The sequence below is a fragment of the Lithobates pipiens genome, unplaced genomic scaffold (genome assembly GCF_037356315.1).
Source record: "Lithobates pipiens isolate NorthernLeopardFrog02 unplaced genomic scaffold, aLitPip1_a1.2 Scaffold_19, whole genome shotgun sequence".
In the NCBI taxonomy this organism is placed as follows: Eukaryota; Metazoa; Chordata; class Amphibia; order Anura; family Ranidae; genus Lithobates; species Lithobates pipiens.
In genome coordinates this window covers 77,514,144-77,531,649 of record NW_027507764.1, presented here as the reverse complement: position 1 = coordinate 77,531,649, position 17,506 = coordinate 77,514,144, and the positions used below count along the sequence as shown (strand labels likewise).

The window sequence follows — 17,506 nt, the reverse complement described above, 5'->3', positions numbered from 1 at the left end:
CAGTAAAAACAGCTTGCTGTCGGGAAAGTGTTTGGTGTTGGAGACAGGCAGTGGCTATCATTGCAGCCCTCTCCTTGTTAGTTACGTGGTTGGTTCAAACTCCTTCCTAGAGGACTGCGCTGTTGTGTTGAAGTATCACAGAAATGTGGGAGGGTAGGTCTTATCACTTTGATTAGATTATTTTGCTTTGTCTGCCACATTAGGTGTTTACATGACAGGGGGAGGTTGGTTTTATTAGATATAATTAACTTTCTTTGCCTGGTTGTATCTTTTGATGGCTCTGTGACAGGGTCGTTCATGGAGTTTCTCATAACTTGCTGTTTAAAGCCTCATACACACAGTGCAGTTGTTGGGGTTGTCTGTTGACAGGCTGTTGTCCTAAAATCTTACCGTTAGTACGCTCCTTTTGACAACTGTTGTCCAATTTTCGGCCAACAAATGTTAGATGACAGGCTAGTTTTTTTTTGTTTTTTTTGGCGGACAACAGTTTGACGTCAGCTTTTCGTATGGTCAGTACACAAATCTGTCACACAAAAGTTGAAAGTACAAACATGCATGCTCGGAAATGATGTTCACCAAACACAAAAATTAGCAGAAGGGGCCCAAAGGGTGGCGCTCAAGAGCTGAAATTCCTCGTAGTACGTCACTACGTTCGTGTTTGTGGCACGACAATTGTGTACAGTTAGTATGGAAGACAAGATCCTGGCACACACCCTTTTGACAAAAATCAGACGCTCGGTTGGCCAACAATTATACTGTGTGTACGAGGCTTTCGATTTGGTGGTTGTTATGCCAAAAGAAATGGTTCTGGGAACATTTCTCCAAGTCTTTTGCAACCTTTCTTAGACATACCAGGCCTGGGTTTTACAGTAGGTGACATCCAGTGGAACGCAACAATTTTGCAGCCTATTTACATTGTAATACACTGGTTCTGGTGAGAATTAACATTAACAATATAATAACAAATCTGAATGTACTATATTCAGTGAAGATACATTATAATTGTTCTTTAAAAGAGATGTATGGATTTTTTTTATATCATACTTATCTAGGTGGATACTGCATCTGACCCCCGGCGCCTCTAACACTGAGAACCGAGTTATCTAACACCTTTGATTACTCGATTCTCAGTACTCCCTGAGAACAGAGCTGCTGACTGTGAGTCAGCAGCTCTCTGCTCTGCCTCCCTGCGCTCACTGAAGCACTGGGCTGTGGAGGGGGAGGGGTGGCCACTGAGAGGCGACCCACTGAGAGCCTGAGCTGGGTCCCGGTCCAGGCATGTGGGCGGATCCGACTTCATTGTCACGATCTTGCCCGAGCCTGGACTGGCTCTGTGGCTTCAGCCAACAGTGGGCTTCACCCCACTGTCTGCTGAAAACAGGTCACAGGAGTGCAGAACGAACTGCTCTGCTGTGATGCACAGGAGAAGTACAGCCAAACGAGCTTTGGCTGTACTTCTCCTTTACCACATTTTCCCAATTATTTACCTGAAATGGATGAAATGGAACTAATTTATTTAAAAGTGAATGTACAATATATACAGTTTGTAAAGTTTTGTCTAATTTGTCAGCACTATATAAATACCTGTAATATATAATAAATACAATAAAATACTCTTCAGCATAAGCAGAAAATCATAAAGTATACATCAAAGCATAACATCTTGTCGTGTTTACCATCTAGTGGCCATCAAAAATATATTACAGATCTGTTGATTGTTACTGGCTGCAATCCCTCTTCCTAGCAGGGATCATCTCTCTTAAAGCAAATGCTGCAACTGTTTGTAAAACAATTGTAACCTGCTTAGTTTAAGAATGATGTATGTCCACTGGGTTTAACCATAAGACGAAAATAACTACATTAAAAACCTGCATCCCATAGAACCTACAATTGTCCCAGGAGAAGGCAAAACTCCTTTATAAAGCACGGCCCAATTCTCAAATAGGGTAAAAACATATCGTGTATATCCTCATACCCTAAGACTGTTGGACACTTCATGAATTAATAGTCTACAATGTTTTTTTCAAAAAATAAATTGCCATTTGTGCATTTGGAAAAACATCCATATGTTTTTGAAAAAATCTAGAGATGGAGGATGTATGTAGTAATTTTTTCCTCCTCTCCTAAGTTGAGTCCTTCCACTCTGCCTCAAAATCTGGGTGCAGCTCCCACAGTGAAGGAAGAAAAGAGCCGCCAATAGGCAGGGACTGCTTGTTCAAATAAGCCTGGAACCATGTAACATCATTGGTGTGCGGTGGCTTTTTTCTTCCTTCAATCTAAGGAGAACTAACTTTTGTCCATTCCACATTTTGGCAACTCTTAGCCCTTGTACACACGGTCGGAGAATCCGTCGGAATGTGTCCTATCGGACCATGTCGTCGGATAATCCGACTGTGTGTGGTATGCATCGGACTGATTCCGTCGGAATATCCGTCGGACCCAATTTTCCAACATGTTGGAAATATTACCCGACCAACTGGGCCGGTCGGACATAATCCGATCATGTGTAGAGAAATTTGATCGGACCAAGTGCCACGCATGCTCAGATCAAATTCCTACATCAAAGCTATTGGCTACTAGCCTGAATGTAGTCCCATCGTAACGAAATTACGTCATCACGTTCTGAAAGATCGGATTTTTCGCCAACTTTGTCCGACCGTGTGTATGCAACAGTTTCGGACAAGATCCGACGGACAAAATCCGACGGGCAAAATCCGACGGGCAAAATCCGACGGATTTGGTTGTGGAAATCTCCGACCGTGTGTACAGGGGCTTAGGCTTCTTTCACACTGTGACATTGCGTGCGCTGGCAGTAAAGCAGCTCTATATTTTGCGGCACTTTACCGTCATTTTAGCAGAGCTATGCGGCTGCTAGCGGGGCTGTTTTAACCCCCGCTAGCGGCCAAAAAAAAGGTTAAAACCGCCCACAAAGCGCTGATATAACAGCGCTTTGCAGGCGGGTTTGCAGCGCTGCCTCATTGTTTTCTATGGGAAGGGGTGCTTTAGGAGCGGTAAATACATCGCTCCTACAGCTCTCCAAAGATGCGGCTTGCAGGACTTTTTTGACCGCCCTGCAAGCACACTGCTCCAGTGTGAAAGCCCTCAGGCCTTTCACACTGGAAACACAGCAGCAGCTTTTTTTTTAGCACTTTAGCACCTGCAAAGTGCCTCAGTGTGAAAGCAGCCTTAGACCCCATTCACATAGGTATTGCCACTGTGGCAAATGTGCTTTGTGTTTTTAACGTGTCTCAGCTGCCTATGAAAACCTGGTAATTGCCAGCAGATTCCCCTATACACAGTGTGACAGTCGTGGGGCTTTTTGCATGGCAAAACAAAGTAGGGCATGCCATGTTTGGCAGGGGATGCCATCTGTAAACACACCCCATAGAAGTGAATAGGGCCACACAGCAAAGGATCTGCAACTCTGCCTAATGGACATGGTTGTGGCGTGATGAAGAGTGATTTCAGTGTGAAATCCCTCTTCAAACAGGCTTGCGGTAGGCAGCATATTGCCTCCTGATCACCTGCTGACCACAGGCCAGCCACAGTTGACAAAGCAATCCACTGTGGAATACAAGTCAACAGTATTGCCCATGTGATGGGGGTCTTACTCCACAAAAGCACACACTTTACAAACAAGAAAAAAATTCCCAGCATACCTAACAGCTAGCCTGCAAAAAACTAAAAACTAATCAGCCCTGTCTAAAGCCTCATACACACGATCGGATTTTCCACAGACAAAACCTCTAACTTTTGTCTGAAAGCACGTGCCTGGATTTTGTCTTGCATACAAACAGCAAGAAATTGTCAGCTAACAAAACAAACGTGCTTTTTCAGCTCTTTAGCGCCACCCTTTGGGCTCCTTCTGTTAATTTCGTGTTAGTAGAAGTTTGGTGAGTGTTGATTTGCCCTTTTCATTGAGCGCTTTTCAGTTAATTTCTGAACGGCCGTTCATTAACCCGACATGTTGCGGAATCGGAGGAGATAACGTGTTATTTATTATTGGCCTTGGAGTTATTGCTTTGACCCAAGTCCAGTCCAGGAACAGGAGGATTTCTTGGACTAAAAATTGGTTGCTTTATTAATCGTGACCACTTATGTCATATGCTTTTGCTGCGGGAGCTCCAAGAGAATAATCCAGATGATTTTCGGAAATATCTTCCGGGGACGGACCCCTGATTTCACCAACTCTTGCCATTGTTGGCCCCTATATTAAGAAGCAGGACACGTGCATGAGTCTTTTACTTTATTTTTGGGTTGAATAATAATGATTTGATTTGGTATATTTTCTATATTTTTGGATGCATAGAATACACTTTTTGGTTAAGTTCTATTGGCAGATAGCATGTCCAATTTTATTTGTTTTCTTTTTTTAATGCACAATAAAAAAAACTGTGTAGAGTAATACTTGGCTATGTGTTTTACTTCAAACGACAGTTTGGGAGTAGGCAGTTACATTTTAAAAAATACAATGTAAAATTGACAAGGGACACCAACATAATTGTATCTTTGGGATAATGGTGTTATGGTAATTTGCCCAAACAAAAAAAAAAGTATAATAATATTATTCTTGATATCACTAGAAAATAAAAGCCTTTTGAAATACGTTTGCCATAACTTCGTCAGTGTCACAAGCAAAGCAGCTTCATTAATATTATTATTTCCATTAAAGAAGAAGAGAATTGTGCGCTGCATTACAATATTTTATAATTTGCCATGTCACAAATGTTAATTCTCCATTACGAACGTTAGTTTAAAAAACTGACCACTTCCAACTTGTCCTTGCTTCCGAGCATGTGTGTTTGTACTTTGGACTTTTGTCTGACGGACTTGTGTACACACGCTCGGAAAATCCGACAACTGACTTTTTTCCACGGAAAATTTTATAAGCCTGCCATCCAACATTTGTCCGCGGAAAATCCGACAACAATTGTCCGATGGAACGTACAAACAGTCGGATGTACCGCCAATAGCCTGTCATCACACATTTCCCATCAGAAAATCCGAACATGTGTACGTGGCTTAACAGTTCATGTCAAAGACAGAGGGCTTAGTTGAATACATTTTGCAAATATATGTGAAAGTTAGTTAGAAAAGGGTGACAACAAAATTCATTGTTACAGCTTTGAGACTTCCTGTGTTACCTGCCTGCTTATTGGACCATGAAAGGTCATTATTGCATGGGTGATATTGTCCATTTGCCTAAAACATATCCAGCCCCTAGTGCCTGCAGACAAACTAATAGTATTGCCAATGCAAATGTGATTGACTGGCTCACTAGCAGTGTGTGTATATATATATATATATATAGCAGTATAAGTATATCTAAAGGAAATAACTTTTTATTCTAGTTTTACCATGGGAGGTTAGAACCCCATCAGGTTTTATTGTTGGAATGGACTTGAGGGAAAATCCAAAATTTAAAAGAGAAGCATTTATATTCACCTAGGTGGTTGCAGCATTGATCTGATGCTACATCTGTCCCCTGCTAGTTCTACAGTGAGAACTGAGTGATCAAACACCATTGATCTCTCAGTTCTCTCCTTCACTCTAAGCAGAGAGTCATGACTGTCAGTCTTCTGCTCTCTGCTCTGCCCCTCCAGTTCTCACTGGAGAGCTGGGCTGTGGAGTGACTGGCTCAGGCTCTTAGCAAAACACTGAGGGACTGAACTAGGTGCTGGTCCAGGCATCTGGGTGGATCCCGACTGTAAAGTGACTTAAGCCTGCTGTTAGCTGAAAACGGGTCACAGGTGTGCAGAATGGACTGCACTCCTGAGACCTACAGGAGAAGTACTGCCAAAATATCTTTGGCTATACCTCTCCTTTTTAATTTGTCACCACAACAGGAATAAAGGGGAGATTTTCCAATGGGGGCACTTGTTCCAGTGAGAACTATTTAAAACATGAGCGCTCAACCTGTGGCCCTCCAGCTGTTGTGGAAGTCCCATCATGCCTCTGCCTTTGGGAGTTATGCTTGTAATTGTCAGCCATGTAATGCCTCATGGGACTTGTAGTTCCGCAGCAGCTGGAGAGTCACAGGTTGAGCACGCCTGGTTTAAAATATATTTCCTACACTTTAGAGCAGGGTTTCTCAATTAGGGTTGCTCCAGAGGTTTCTAGGGGTTTCCTTGTGCAATGAGCAATTTCTTCCTCTCAGATAAGCACGTGATTAGAGCCTGAGGCTCCAATTGGCTAAAAAAAAGGGTGGGCCGGGGGCGCAGAGCACTGCGCCCAGAGCCCACCCAGTTGTGTGACAACAGCGAATTAAAATGCTTCTCCTCCTGGCCAATTAGGAAGCAGATCCTGAGACCCGATTGGCTAAGAGGAGAAGCAACCATATTGGCTGGTACCGGGGGAGAATGTACATGGAGATCCAGGAGATCCAGAGGAGGCCATTCCCATCGAAGGGAGCAATCTCACTCTGCATTGTTGTGAACACGTGAAGCTCGACCTCGAGTACTACCCACGGGGGGTTGTGCTGGAGAAGGGGGTCGGTGGTTTGTTTGGCGCCCCCCCAGCTGGAGCACCAGCCGCCACTGCATTAGGTATCATTTACCAATCAATGATGTAAGGACCAACGCTAGGGGCTTCATGGATTAAATGACAGCTCCTATGATGCAGGCTCATGATAGACCCAAAAAGTAACTTTGTTTTTATAAACACTGTTCTGGTCTGTATGTGGCCTAAAAAATAAGTTATTTTTATGTCACTGATGCTGCTAATTTTTCTAGATAAACTTTACAAATACATGTAACACTTTTCTAATTAATACATTGGTGGAATTACCTTTTTATGTTTGCCTGGAGCTCCTCTTTAAACATCTTACTCAGGAAGTCTGCAGCTTGTTATTTTAATATACTGTTGCGGTTAATGAGGTTTCCTGTTTAAATTTTTTTTTTTTTTTTTTTATTGCCTCTCGTTTAGAGAACATACAGAGCCATGTACGACTACAGCGCTCAAGATGAAGACGAAGTTTCCTTTAGGGACGGTGACTATATTGTTAACGTGCAGCCCATTGATGAAGGATGGATGTATGGAACTGTGCAAAGAACAGGGAAGACGGGAATGCTTCCAGCCAATTACATCGAGCCAGTTAACTGAGAGCTGTGCCTTGCCGCACGTTCCAACACCGAGCAGCGCTTTTATTTGTGAGGATTATGAATTGTTTATTGACGATCATTGTTTTAAAACTCTCAAAATTATCTTTAAGCTTACATGCTTATTTTTTAAGCACTAGCATAAAATTCTAGGACAAACGTTCAAATGGCGGCATAAAAATCTTACAAAAAAAAAAAAGCACTTAGATAAAAGCTGTGCTGCTTATAAACCCGTGAGAAGCGGACCTGAAAAAAAAAAAAGAAAAAAAAAGACAAATACCTGTAGCTGTAGCGGAGTGTTCTACTGAATTATTTAATGGGATTTTAGAGGATTTTTATTTCTACCAAACAGAAATACTTTCCTACTTTTAACTCAGAGGGCTGTTATGTGCTGACAATCTTGATTATAGCCGGGGCATCATATAGACTGGAAAGCATTGATAATCTTATCCTGCGGCTTTTGCTATATTCTGATCTACTTGCAAGGTGTGCATCATTTAACAGGTCACTGCTATTACAAGGAATCTAACCTCTCAATTATTTTACTGCTAATTAAACTAGAAAGAAAAAGAAAATAAGAAAAAAAATAGTTAAATAATATTTTTAAATGTGATTTGAATAACGTATTTCTAGTGTTTTAACTTCCTTTTAAAGGACGTCACATGACTGAAAAAAAGATGGAGGGACACATATGTTATTGTCATCTGTAGCTTTGGTCTCCTGCCTCACTCCTCTGCCTGGTAACATAGGATTTTTCCAAGAATATACAAGTTACTCCCTTGGACCGGTTAATGATATATGAGAGTTCAAAGCCCACTGATTAGAAATATTGATAGTGTCAACTTTTCCACATTCTTCAGAAGCAAAAGTAATCATTTTTGAGATAGTAGGCTGAAGATTTTTGCCCAGTACTATAGGGAAAGAACATAAACGAAAGGGGTCAGTGATATCACTATATCTAGCAAAAATTGCAATCCTTGTTTATAACAATCAATACAGTCAAAGGGTCCAAAGGGAAAGTGGAAACCCCTTTTAAAGAATCATTTCTGGCTAATTATGAGAACCGAAACAGTGGAATAATCTAAAATTAAAACTAATTATCTGTCTGGCTTCCTCATATTGCATTGGTTCTTTAAGTATCCATTCTACCTAGTAAGAACTGAGATCTCTGGGAGAAGAAGGGTACACTTTGCTGTCATCCTAGAGAACTCTAATAGACTAGTGACCAAATCCTACCAAAATTCCTCCAAAGCAGAAGGGAGGGGAGTTCTGCTTTATGTCCTCCTCCCCCCCTCTTCTATTTTTGGCACTTTTTTGGAGGGGGCAGGTACCTGGTTTTGCCGGATACCAGCTCCCACTTCCGGTTGGATCTCCGAGGCAATCCACTGGAAGTTCTCCTCCCACAACCTTCTGGGACATGTCACAGGTCCCAAAAGATTGCGGGACCATCCACAATGAGCTGTAAAGGTTGTGCATGTGCAGTGGGCAGCTGACTGTGAAGCTGTGAGGGATAACAGCCGGCTGCCCACATTAAACATGCAGGGGAGACGAAGATCAGCAAAGTTGATTTTTTTTTTTAAAGGGCAAAGAACCACTTTACCATTGACACAAGTTCATGGATTCTTGTGACACTTACTATTTTCTATAACTTTGTTCCATCTAGGACAGTCTGTCTCCAAGAATTTTTCATATACGTTAGGTATGACAGTGAGGCAACTAACAAGATGAAAAGGAAAGAGTGCCAACAAAATGTCCCATACAAAATAAATAAATTAAACTATATATACAGTGGGGGTTATTTAGGAAAGGCAAACCCACTTTGCACTACAAGTGCAAACTATAAGTGCACTTGAAATTGCACTGATAGTGCACTTGGAAGTGCAGTCACTGTAGATCTGAGGGGGACATACTAGGAAAATAAAAAAACAGCATTTTAGCTTGCACATGATTGGATGATAAAATCAGAAGAGCTTCCTCTCATTTCAGATCTATCCCTCAGATTTACAGCTATTGCACTTCCAAGTGCACTTTCAGTGCAATTTCAAGTGCACTTTGCACTTGTAGTTTGCACTTGTAGTGCAAAGTGGATTTGCCTTTCGTAAATAACCCCCACTGTGTATCTATCTATCTATATATATATATATTATATATATATATATATATATAATTTTTTTTTGGTATAAATAATGTATTATAAAAAGTTGTACTAGCCCACCCGAAAGTGTTATTTCCTTTCCAGATGTTTAGAAGGAGTGGTCCCCCTCTGGTTCATGGACTACTCAGTAAGTCTCCCTGCCATAGTTCCCATGCTCACCAGGTAGCTCTGGTGTTTCCATCCATCTTGTGGAGATACCATTTCTCTTCATGAAATGTCTTTAAAACGCAGCAGGTAGTGTAGAACCATTTTTTTATATGCATTTTTGACTATATTATTAATACTGTAAACAAGACGTGGGCTGATACTTTAATGAGTTGAGATTGAGTTCACAGAGAAAAACTAAATGTTAGCATATTTTTTTGAATTTTTTTCCCCCTTTCTATCCAAGTCACTTTATGTCAATTAATACATCTGAGAGGTTTGATTCTTTTTACATAATCAAGCACACGCATTATGCTTAAACAATAATATAATACAATAGACTTAGATTTACCTTCACAGGGATGTATGCAGGGGTTCAGGCTATGTCTTCAAGATGCTCCCCACAATATTGATAACACCAGAGCTTGTCTATTATTGCTGGGCTTCCTAGACTCCCAACTGCTACCAAGTGTTTTATATAGCAGAGGAAAGAACGCTGTATCCAGAAACTACTCACTTAGATGAGGTACAACCCTCGGCCATTTCCCCAAAGACTGCAGATATGAGAAAGCCAAGCTTGCATTAAACACTGAATACCCCCTTTAAAAAATGAAAATTAGGGTGGACATACACTCTATACAGCCTAGATGGATAAAACTCCAGCTGTGGCTATTTTTTTTGACATTTGGCTCCTCCAATTTTCCGTCTGGCTGTTCTGATTTTTCCAAGGAATGTTGGGCAGGAGGGGGTTGACGACATCAACCACTGAGCGAATTTCATTCGATTTCTCAGGAACTAGCTAAAATTCGTACAATGTAAGGACAGTTTTAGATAAATGAGAATAAAAAAATAAAAAAAATTAGATGATTGAACAAAAACAATTATAACAAAGGAGGTTGACATTGCCAATCTCTCCTTTTGAAAATACACTGCTGATCCAATGGCATCCATACTTTTTGAGCCACTGACGCAGAACATATGAAGAAGGGTAAACTTTGCTGGCATCCTGGAGAACTCTAATAGACTATTGACCAAATCCTACCAAAATTCTTCCAAAACAGAATGGAGGGGAGTTCTGCTTTATGTTCTCCTCCCCCCCTCTTCTATTTTTGCCACTTTTTTGGAGGGAACAGGTACCTGGTGTTGCCGGATACCAGCTCCCACTTCCGGGTTGGATCTCCGAGGCAATCCACCAAAGTTCTCCTTCCACAACCGTCTGGGACACACCACAGGTCCCAAAAGATTGCAGGACCATCCACAATGAGCTGTGAAGCTTGTGCAGTTACAGGCATTGTAACTTAATTTATTCCATGCTTATTGCAGATCATAAATTATGATCGTCTGCAATGGTAGCCCCAGTACTTCTCAGTACCAGATTTTATATATGGTGGGACTTGTGCCAATAGTTCTACAGGAAGTTCTACTGTCATGGTTTGTGCTTCCACAAAGCCCCTGTGAAGGTAATTTCTAGGTACAAATTTATTTTGAAGCAATTAGAGATGGTCACTCGTGTTAGAACTGATTCAGTCTCCTTTAAACTTGTTAACATTTTGAGGGTCTATATTACTGGACATAACCTGAATTAACTATTTAAACAGGCCCTCAAACTACACTACATATCTATTGGTTAAATGCCACTAATATATGGAGACTTTACAATCAGATTGTAAGTTGCGTAGCTTCATTACCCTTTAAAATCTGTGCTTTGCAATGTATTGAGTTCTCCCTAAAGTTAACCCCTGCAGCAATCACCCCCCACCACAGCAGTTGTTGTTGAAGGAAAGAAAAGACATCTTGTGTAAGGTCCAAGTAGATCCTAGCCCAAGCTTTGAAAGGGCTCAGGATTCTCTCATTTTCTCCATTTGATAGAGTTGGGGCCTGAGTGTCCAGTCACCAAGCACCATCGCTGTCACATAGGGGCATACTGCCCTATACCGTTAAGTACAAGGTATTTTTCTTGGCTCCCAATCAGAGTGGTGGAGGAGCAAAGGGAAGAGGAGCATGTACTGCTGCAAAGTGAACCTGTTGCTGGCATGATATGGTACAAACACTTATTCCATTCCTCTTTCGAAAATAATTATTCTCAAAAACATAGAAAAATAAAGCACAAGGCATATGTAGGATACCCACCAAAGTTCAATAGCCACTTTATATTGCAGTGCTGCTTTAAGTTTACTTAAGCTTTAATACCTGAATGATACTACTGGCTGGCTGTGTAATTGCTTAGCAGCTAACAAAGATAATAAACACTGGAATACTTACGTGAATGTCCCAGTTGGATGAAGTAGATTATTTGTATCGGATTATTCTATCATATTATTAGTATTGCTGATATATGGACATCGGAGGGCTGTATGCCTATGATGTCATGTATATGATACACCATGGACTATGTAGCAGTTAGTGACACTACTAGACTCTTAGGCAGAAAATATTATTATACAGACTATATCTGGGTGGTGGTGTTAAATGATGTATTATTTTTAATAAAACTAAAGACACTTTATATGCAGTTCAAAAACAAGAAATAAACTGTGGTATCTATATCTTTTGCTAACGTGTATTATTAAAAACCGATAAACCAACTGCAATTAAAGTTGTTTTCATTATCATTATTTACATATGCATATTTACTGGGTGGGAAATGATCATTTAAGTACCATTTTAAAACACGTTAGATCCTTTAAAGAGACCCTGTCACATAATGAATAACTCTGAAGCACGCATGCACCTGTAAAGGTTGTAATATGTCTAAACAAGATATACAAGAATTACCTCCCCTGCTGCCAAATGCTGCTCTGATCCTGAGAAAATGTCCCCTGAATTCTGCTTGAAAATTGAAACGTCTGGAAAGGTCAAGCTCCATGGTCACCAGCCGCACTCATTGGTTCCTTCTGCTAACCTCCACACCAACACTGTCTCCTGCGACATGGACGTCTGCAGAACTTTTTTCAGGGGATGGCATCAATTTAGGGTCACCCATGCACCGCCCCCTTTTCGACAATGTCATTATCACATTATCATGGTCAGAGATTGCAGATGTAGTACAGTTCCTGGGATAAGTAAGGATAATGGCCGATAGCTCCTCTTACCAGACCCAGCGAAACTACAGCAGTGATCCCTCCGGCTAGACGATTGCTCACTCTGGGTTCCCCGGGGGCGATTCTGGTCAGTAGTGTAGCATGTCTGTACCCTGGCAGTGGCTTAGTCTTTCTCTCTCTGGTGGCGCTGGGCAGCATGGGTCTCTCTCTGGTTTCCACCCAGCACACTCTTCTTTCTTTGTCCTGTAGCACTCCTTCTGTTTTTTTTCCAGGCTGCAATTTCTCTCTTGATCGAGCTGTAGCCTCCTCCCTGTGGAAAATGGAGCCGCCGATCTTCGGGACTACATGTCCCATGATGCTCTCCTCTACTAGTCTCCTTTGATTGGCACTCAGTTATGGCCAATAGGGAAGGAAAGGAGTGGGCAGGAAGCTGGGTGGCAAAACCTAGTGAGAGCTGCCGCCTCTTCTCCCTAACAGGAGAAAGGGGGGGCTAGCGGGGGAAACCTCTGCTAGCCCGCAGCTCGCCTTTCTGCTGTCACATCCCCACTAAGTTCTCTGCTGGACTGAGCATGGAAAAGCCCACAGTCACACTACACTGATGAGGGGGCTTGACAGCACCCCGATGGTGTCATCTGACTGGTGGGTGGCACCCAGGTGCGGGCTGCCCGCACCCCCATAGTAACGCCACTGTGCTGAATTTGACAGTGCTGATCTGATCCCTGATTCCGGGGGGGTTAGGGCAATTGACCCACCTTAGCCCTACCTGCAGAGGCCCATGTCCTGTGGTTAACTCTGTATTGCAGTCTATGAATTGTCTATAGTTGCACTATCCAGATGTGGCCCATGTAGTCACTACTTTGGTAGCATGAGATGCACAGGAGGTATAAAATGGACTCCCCTGATTAATAACTGGTCTGTGAGAGTTCAGTCTCAGGAAGAAGCAGCAATAATCAATGATGTGCCAGACTTTAAACAGATCTTCAACCTTTAGGGCGTGTTGGGCTGCCCTAAATCCCCCCCCCCCCTACAGTGGGTAAATAAAAGAATACCCCCCCCCCTTTTAAAAAAATCACATTTTGCTGAAATTAAGACAGACAGTTTTCGTTTTATCAAGCTGTATTTACTAGTGCAACTTATAACATCCAAAGATATAAAGAAAAATATAACACCAACATGTCAGAAAAAAAATAATATTTCAAAAACAGAATCAGTGAGTTGGAAAAAGGATCACCCTTCCTTATGTAAGTATTTTGTTGAACGCCAGTCTGTTGGGATATGTCTCTACTAACTTTTCACATATAGACTTTGTAATATTTGCCCGCTCTTCTCTGCAGAACTGCTCAAGTTCAGTTAAATTTGATGGTGACCATTTGTGGACTGCAGTCTTCAAGTCATCCCATTTTCAATGGGGTTTAAGTCTGGGCTCTGACTAGGCCATGCAAGGACATTCAACCTTTTCTCCTTCAACCACTGTGTGCTCATTTTTGCTGTGTGCTTTGGGTCATTGTCATGTTGGAAGGTAAACCTTCTTCCCATTGACAATTTTCTGGCAGAGGGCAGCAGATTTTCCTCATGAATTTGATGTTATTTTGCCCCATCCATTTTTCTTCTATCCTGACAAGTGATCCAGTCCCTGCTGCAGAGAAACACCCCCATACCAGGATATTACCACCTCCATGCTTTACTGTAGGAATGGTGTTATTTGGGTGGTGAGCTGTATTGGATTTCCACCAGACATATTGTTTGGTGTTGAGGCCAAATAATTACATTTTAGTGTCATATGACCACCTTTAATGCACCTTAAAGATTCTGAGGCCACATGGAAAAGGGTGTTATGGTCAGATGAGACTAAAATTTAATTATTTGGCCTTAACACCAAACAATACGCCTGGCGGAAATCCAATACAGGCTCACCGGCCACTCAGTGATTCTGTTTTTTTAATTTTTTATTGACATGTTGGTGTTACAGTGCCTTGCGAAAGTATTCAGCCCCCTTGAACTTTTCAACCTTTTGCCACATTTCAGGCTTCAAACATAAAGATATAAAATTTTAATTTTTTGTGAAGAATCACCAACAAGTGGGACACAATTGTGAAGTGGAACGAAATCTATTGGATATTTTAAACTTTTTTTAGCAAATAAAAAACTGAAAAGTGGTGCGTGCAAAATTATTCGGCCCCTTTACTTTCAGTGCAGCAAACTCACTCCAGAAGTTCAGCAAGGATCTCTGAATGATCCAATGTTGTCCTAAATGACTGATGGTGATAAATAGAATACACCTGTGTGTAATCAAGTCTCTGTATAAATGCACCTGCTCTGTGATAGTCTCAGGGTTCTGTTGAAAGCGCAGAGAGCATCATGAAGACCAAGGAACACACCAGGCAGGTCCGTAATACTGTTGTGGAGAAGTTTAAAGCCGGATTTGGATACAAAAAGATTTCCCAATTTTTAAACATCCCAAGGAGCACTGTGCAAGCGATCATTTTGAAATGGAGGGAGTATCAGACCACTGCAAATCTATCAAGACCTGGCCGCCCCTCTAAACTTTCAGCTCAGACAAGGAGAAGACTGATCAGAGATGCAGCCAAGAGGCCCATGATCACTCTGGATGAACTGCAGAGAACTACAGCTGAGGTGGGAGAGTCTGTCCATAGGACAACAATCAGTCGTACACTGCACAAATCTGGCCTTTATGGAAGAGTGGCAAGAAGAAAGCCATTTCTCAAAGATATCCATAAAAAGTCTCGTCTAAAGTTTGCCACAAGCCACCTGGGAGACACACCAAACATGTGGAAGAAGGTGCTCTGGTCAGATGAAACCAAAATCGAACTTTTTGCCCACAATGCAAAACGATATGTTTGGCGTAAAAGCAACACAGCTCATCACCCTCAACACACCATCCCCACTGTCAAACATGGTGGTGGCAGCATCATGGTTTGGGCCTGTTTTTCTTCAGCAGGGACAGGGAAGATGGTTAAAATTGAGGGGAAGATGGATGCAGCCAAATACAGGACCATTCTGGATGAAAACCTGTTGGAGTCTGCAAAAGATGTGAAACTGGGACGGAGATTTATCTTCCAACAAGACAATGATCCCAAAGATACAGGAAAATCTACAAAGGAATGGTTCACAAATAAACGTATCCAGGTGTTAGAATGGCCAAGTCAAAGTCCAAACCTGAATCGAGAATCTGTGGAAAGAGCTGAAAACTGCTGTTCACAAACGCTCTCCATCCAACCTCACTGAGCTTGAGCTGTTTTGCAAGGAAGAATGGGCAAGAATTTCAGTCTCTCGATGTGCAAAACTGATAGAGACATACCCCAAGCGACTTGCAGCTGTAATCGCAGCAAAAGGTGGCTCTACAAAGTATTAACGCAAGGGGGACGAATAATTTTGCATGCCCCACTTTTCATTTTTTTATTAGTTAAAAAAGTTAAAAAAATCCAATAGATTTCGTTCCACTTCACAATTGTGTCCCACTTGTTGGTGATTCTTCACAAAAAATTAAAATTTTATATCTTTATGTTTGAAGCCTGAAATGTGGCAAAAGTACTTTCGCAAGGCACTGTATCTTTCATTTGGATGTTATAAGTTGCACTAATAAATGAAGCTGAATAAAACAAAAACTGTGTCTGTCTTCATTTCAGGCTGCAAAGCAACAAAATGTGATTATTTTAAAGTGGGGGTGATTCTTTTCTTTACCCACTGTATGTATTTTTTTTAAAAAGCTTTATTTGTGCTGTTAAGCAGCACTTCCAGAATTCTCGCCTAGGCAAGACTGTCTTTCCGCCCCCTGGGCATGAGCAGATGTGCAGCAGAGTTTTGAATAACGAGAGCCCTGTGGTATATAGATATGCACATGCTCTGGGCGCCTGGGCATCTGTGCACGCAACTTTCTATTCATGCACACGCAGAGACTGTGGTCAGGGAAGGCAAAAAATGTTCCTGTCTTTACAGACGTGCAGAACGTTTTTGCAAATGTGCCAGTGAGCTCTGCCAGAGCTAGTGTGTACATCTGTGCCAGGGAACGGCAAAGTGTCTGTACACGAACACTAGTGTCTGTGAGCAGTCCTTGCAGGGTAAGTGGCCACTGATCATCTTGACATGAGACTGCTCCCAGGTTTTTAACATTGGCATCTATGGGAAATCTTGGTCAGCTTGACATGGCACTGCTCCCGAATTATGAGTGACAGGGACGCCAATGTTGGGGATCACCAAGAGGGGACCCATGACTACAACATACGTGATTTTGGGGTTGGCCAGCTTGCCTAGGTAATCTACCACATCGTAGTCCTGGGTCTTCCTAATGAGCTCCCCATGTTTGGTGTCCGTCACTTATGGTTCGGGAGCAGTGGCATGCCAAGTTGACCAAGATTTCCCATGGGCATCAATGTTAAAGTGATTGTAAAGTCTTTTTTTTTTTTATAATAAACCTGTTATACTTGCCTCCTCTGTGCAGTTAGTTTTGCACAGAGCAGCCCAGATCCTCCTCTACTCGTGTCCCTCTTTTCTGCTCCTAGCCCCTCCCTCCTTTGAGTGGCCCTCAGCCAGCAGCTTGCTACAGGGGACACCCAAGCCGAGTCAGAGCTCCGTGTAGCCATTCAGACACGGAGCCTGACCTGGCCCCACCCCCTCTCTCCCCTGATTGGCTGACTGACTTTGGCCAATGGCTCAGCTGCTCTGTCTCAGCCAATCAGGAAGAGTGTCCTGGATATTACTGGAGAGAGAAGGGGATCAGGTAGGTAAATAGGGGTGCATAGAATGCAGTTAAATAAAAAAAAACCTTCTGCCTTTACAACTCCTTTAAAAACCGGAAGAGGTGCCGTGCCAAGCTGCCCTCGATTTCCCATCGAGCTTAGTTTACACTTACATTGAGAAGTGAAAAAAAGGTATTGCTTCACTTTAAGTACATTTTCATTTTACATACATGCTCTAGTCCTCATTTTGACTTAAAAGTAGGGTATGCCTGTATATATACTTTGCAGGGGGAGAGCCTGGGGTGTGGTGCAGGAGGAAAACCTGGGCAATATACAGGTCAAAAGGTAAGTGTAAGAAGACTAAAATGGGAT

At 42.1% G+C, this 17,506-nt stretch overlaps 1 protein-coding gene across 7 annotated transcripts in view; it reads left to right on the top strand.

The window, feature by feature from the left end:
- The window catches only part of NEBL (nebulette), a 398,972-nt gene extending 386,991 nt beyond the window's left edge, over positions 1-11,981 (top strand). For all 7 annotated transcript variants that reach the window (XM_077490941.1, XM_077490942.1, XM_077490939.1 and 4 more), the window contains one exon: positions 6,925-11,981. In XM_077490941.1, the coding sequence (XP_077347067.1) occupies positions 6,925-7,101 (177 nt within the window). In that variant the 3' untranslated portion in view covers positions 7,102-11,981. The remainder of the gene's footprint in view (positions 1-6,924) is intronic.
- The last annotated feature ends 5,525 nt before the right edge of the window (positions 11,982-17,506 follow it).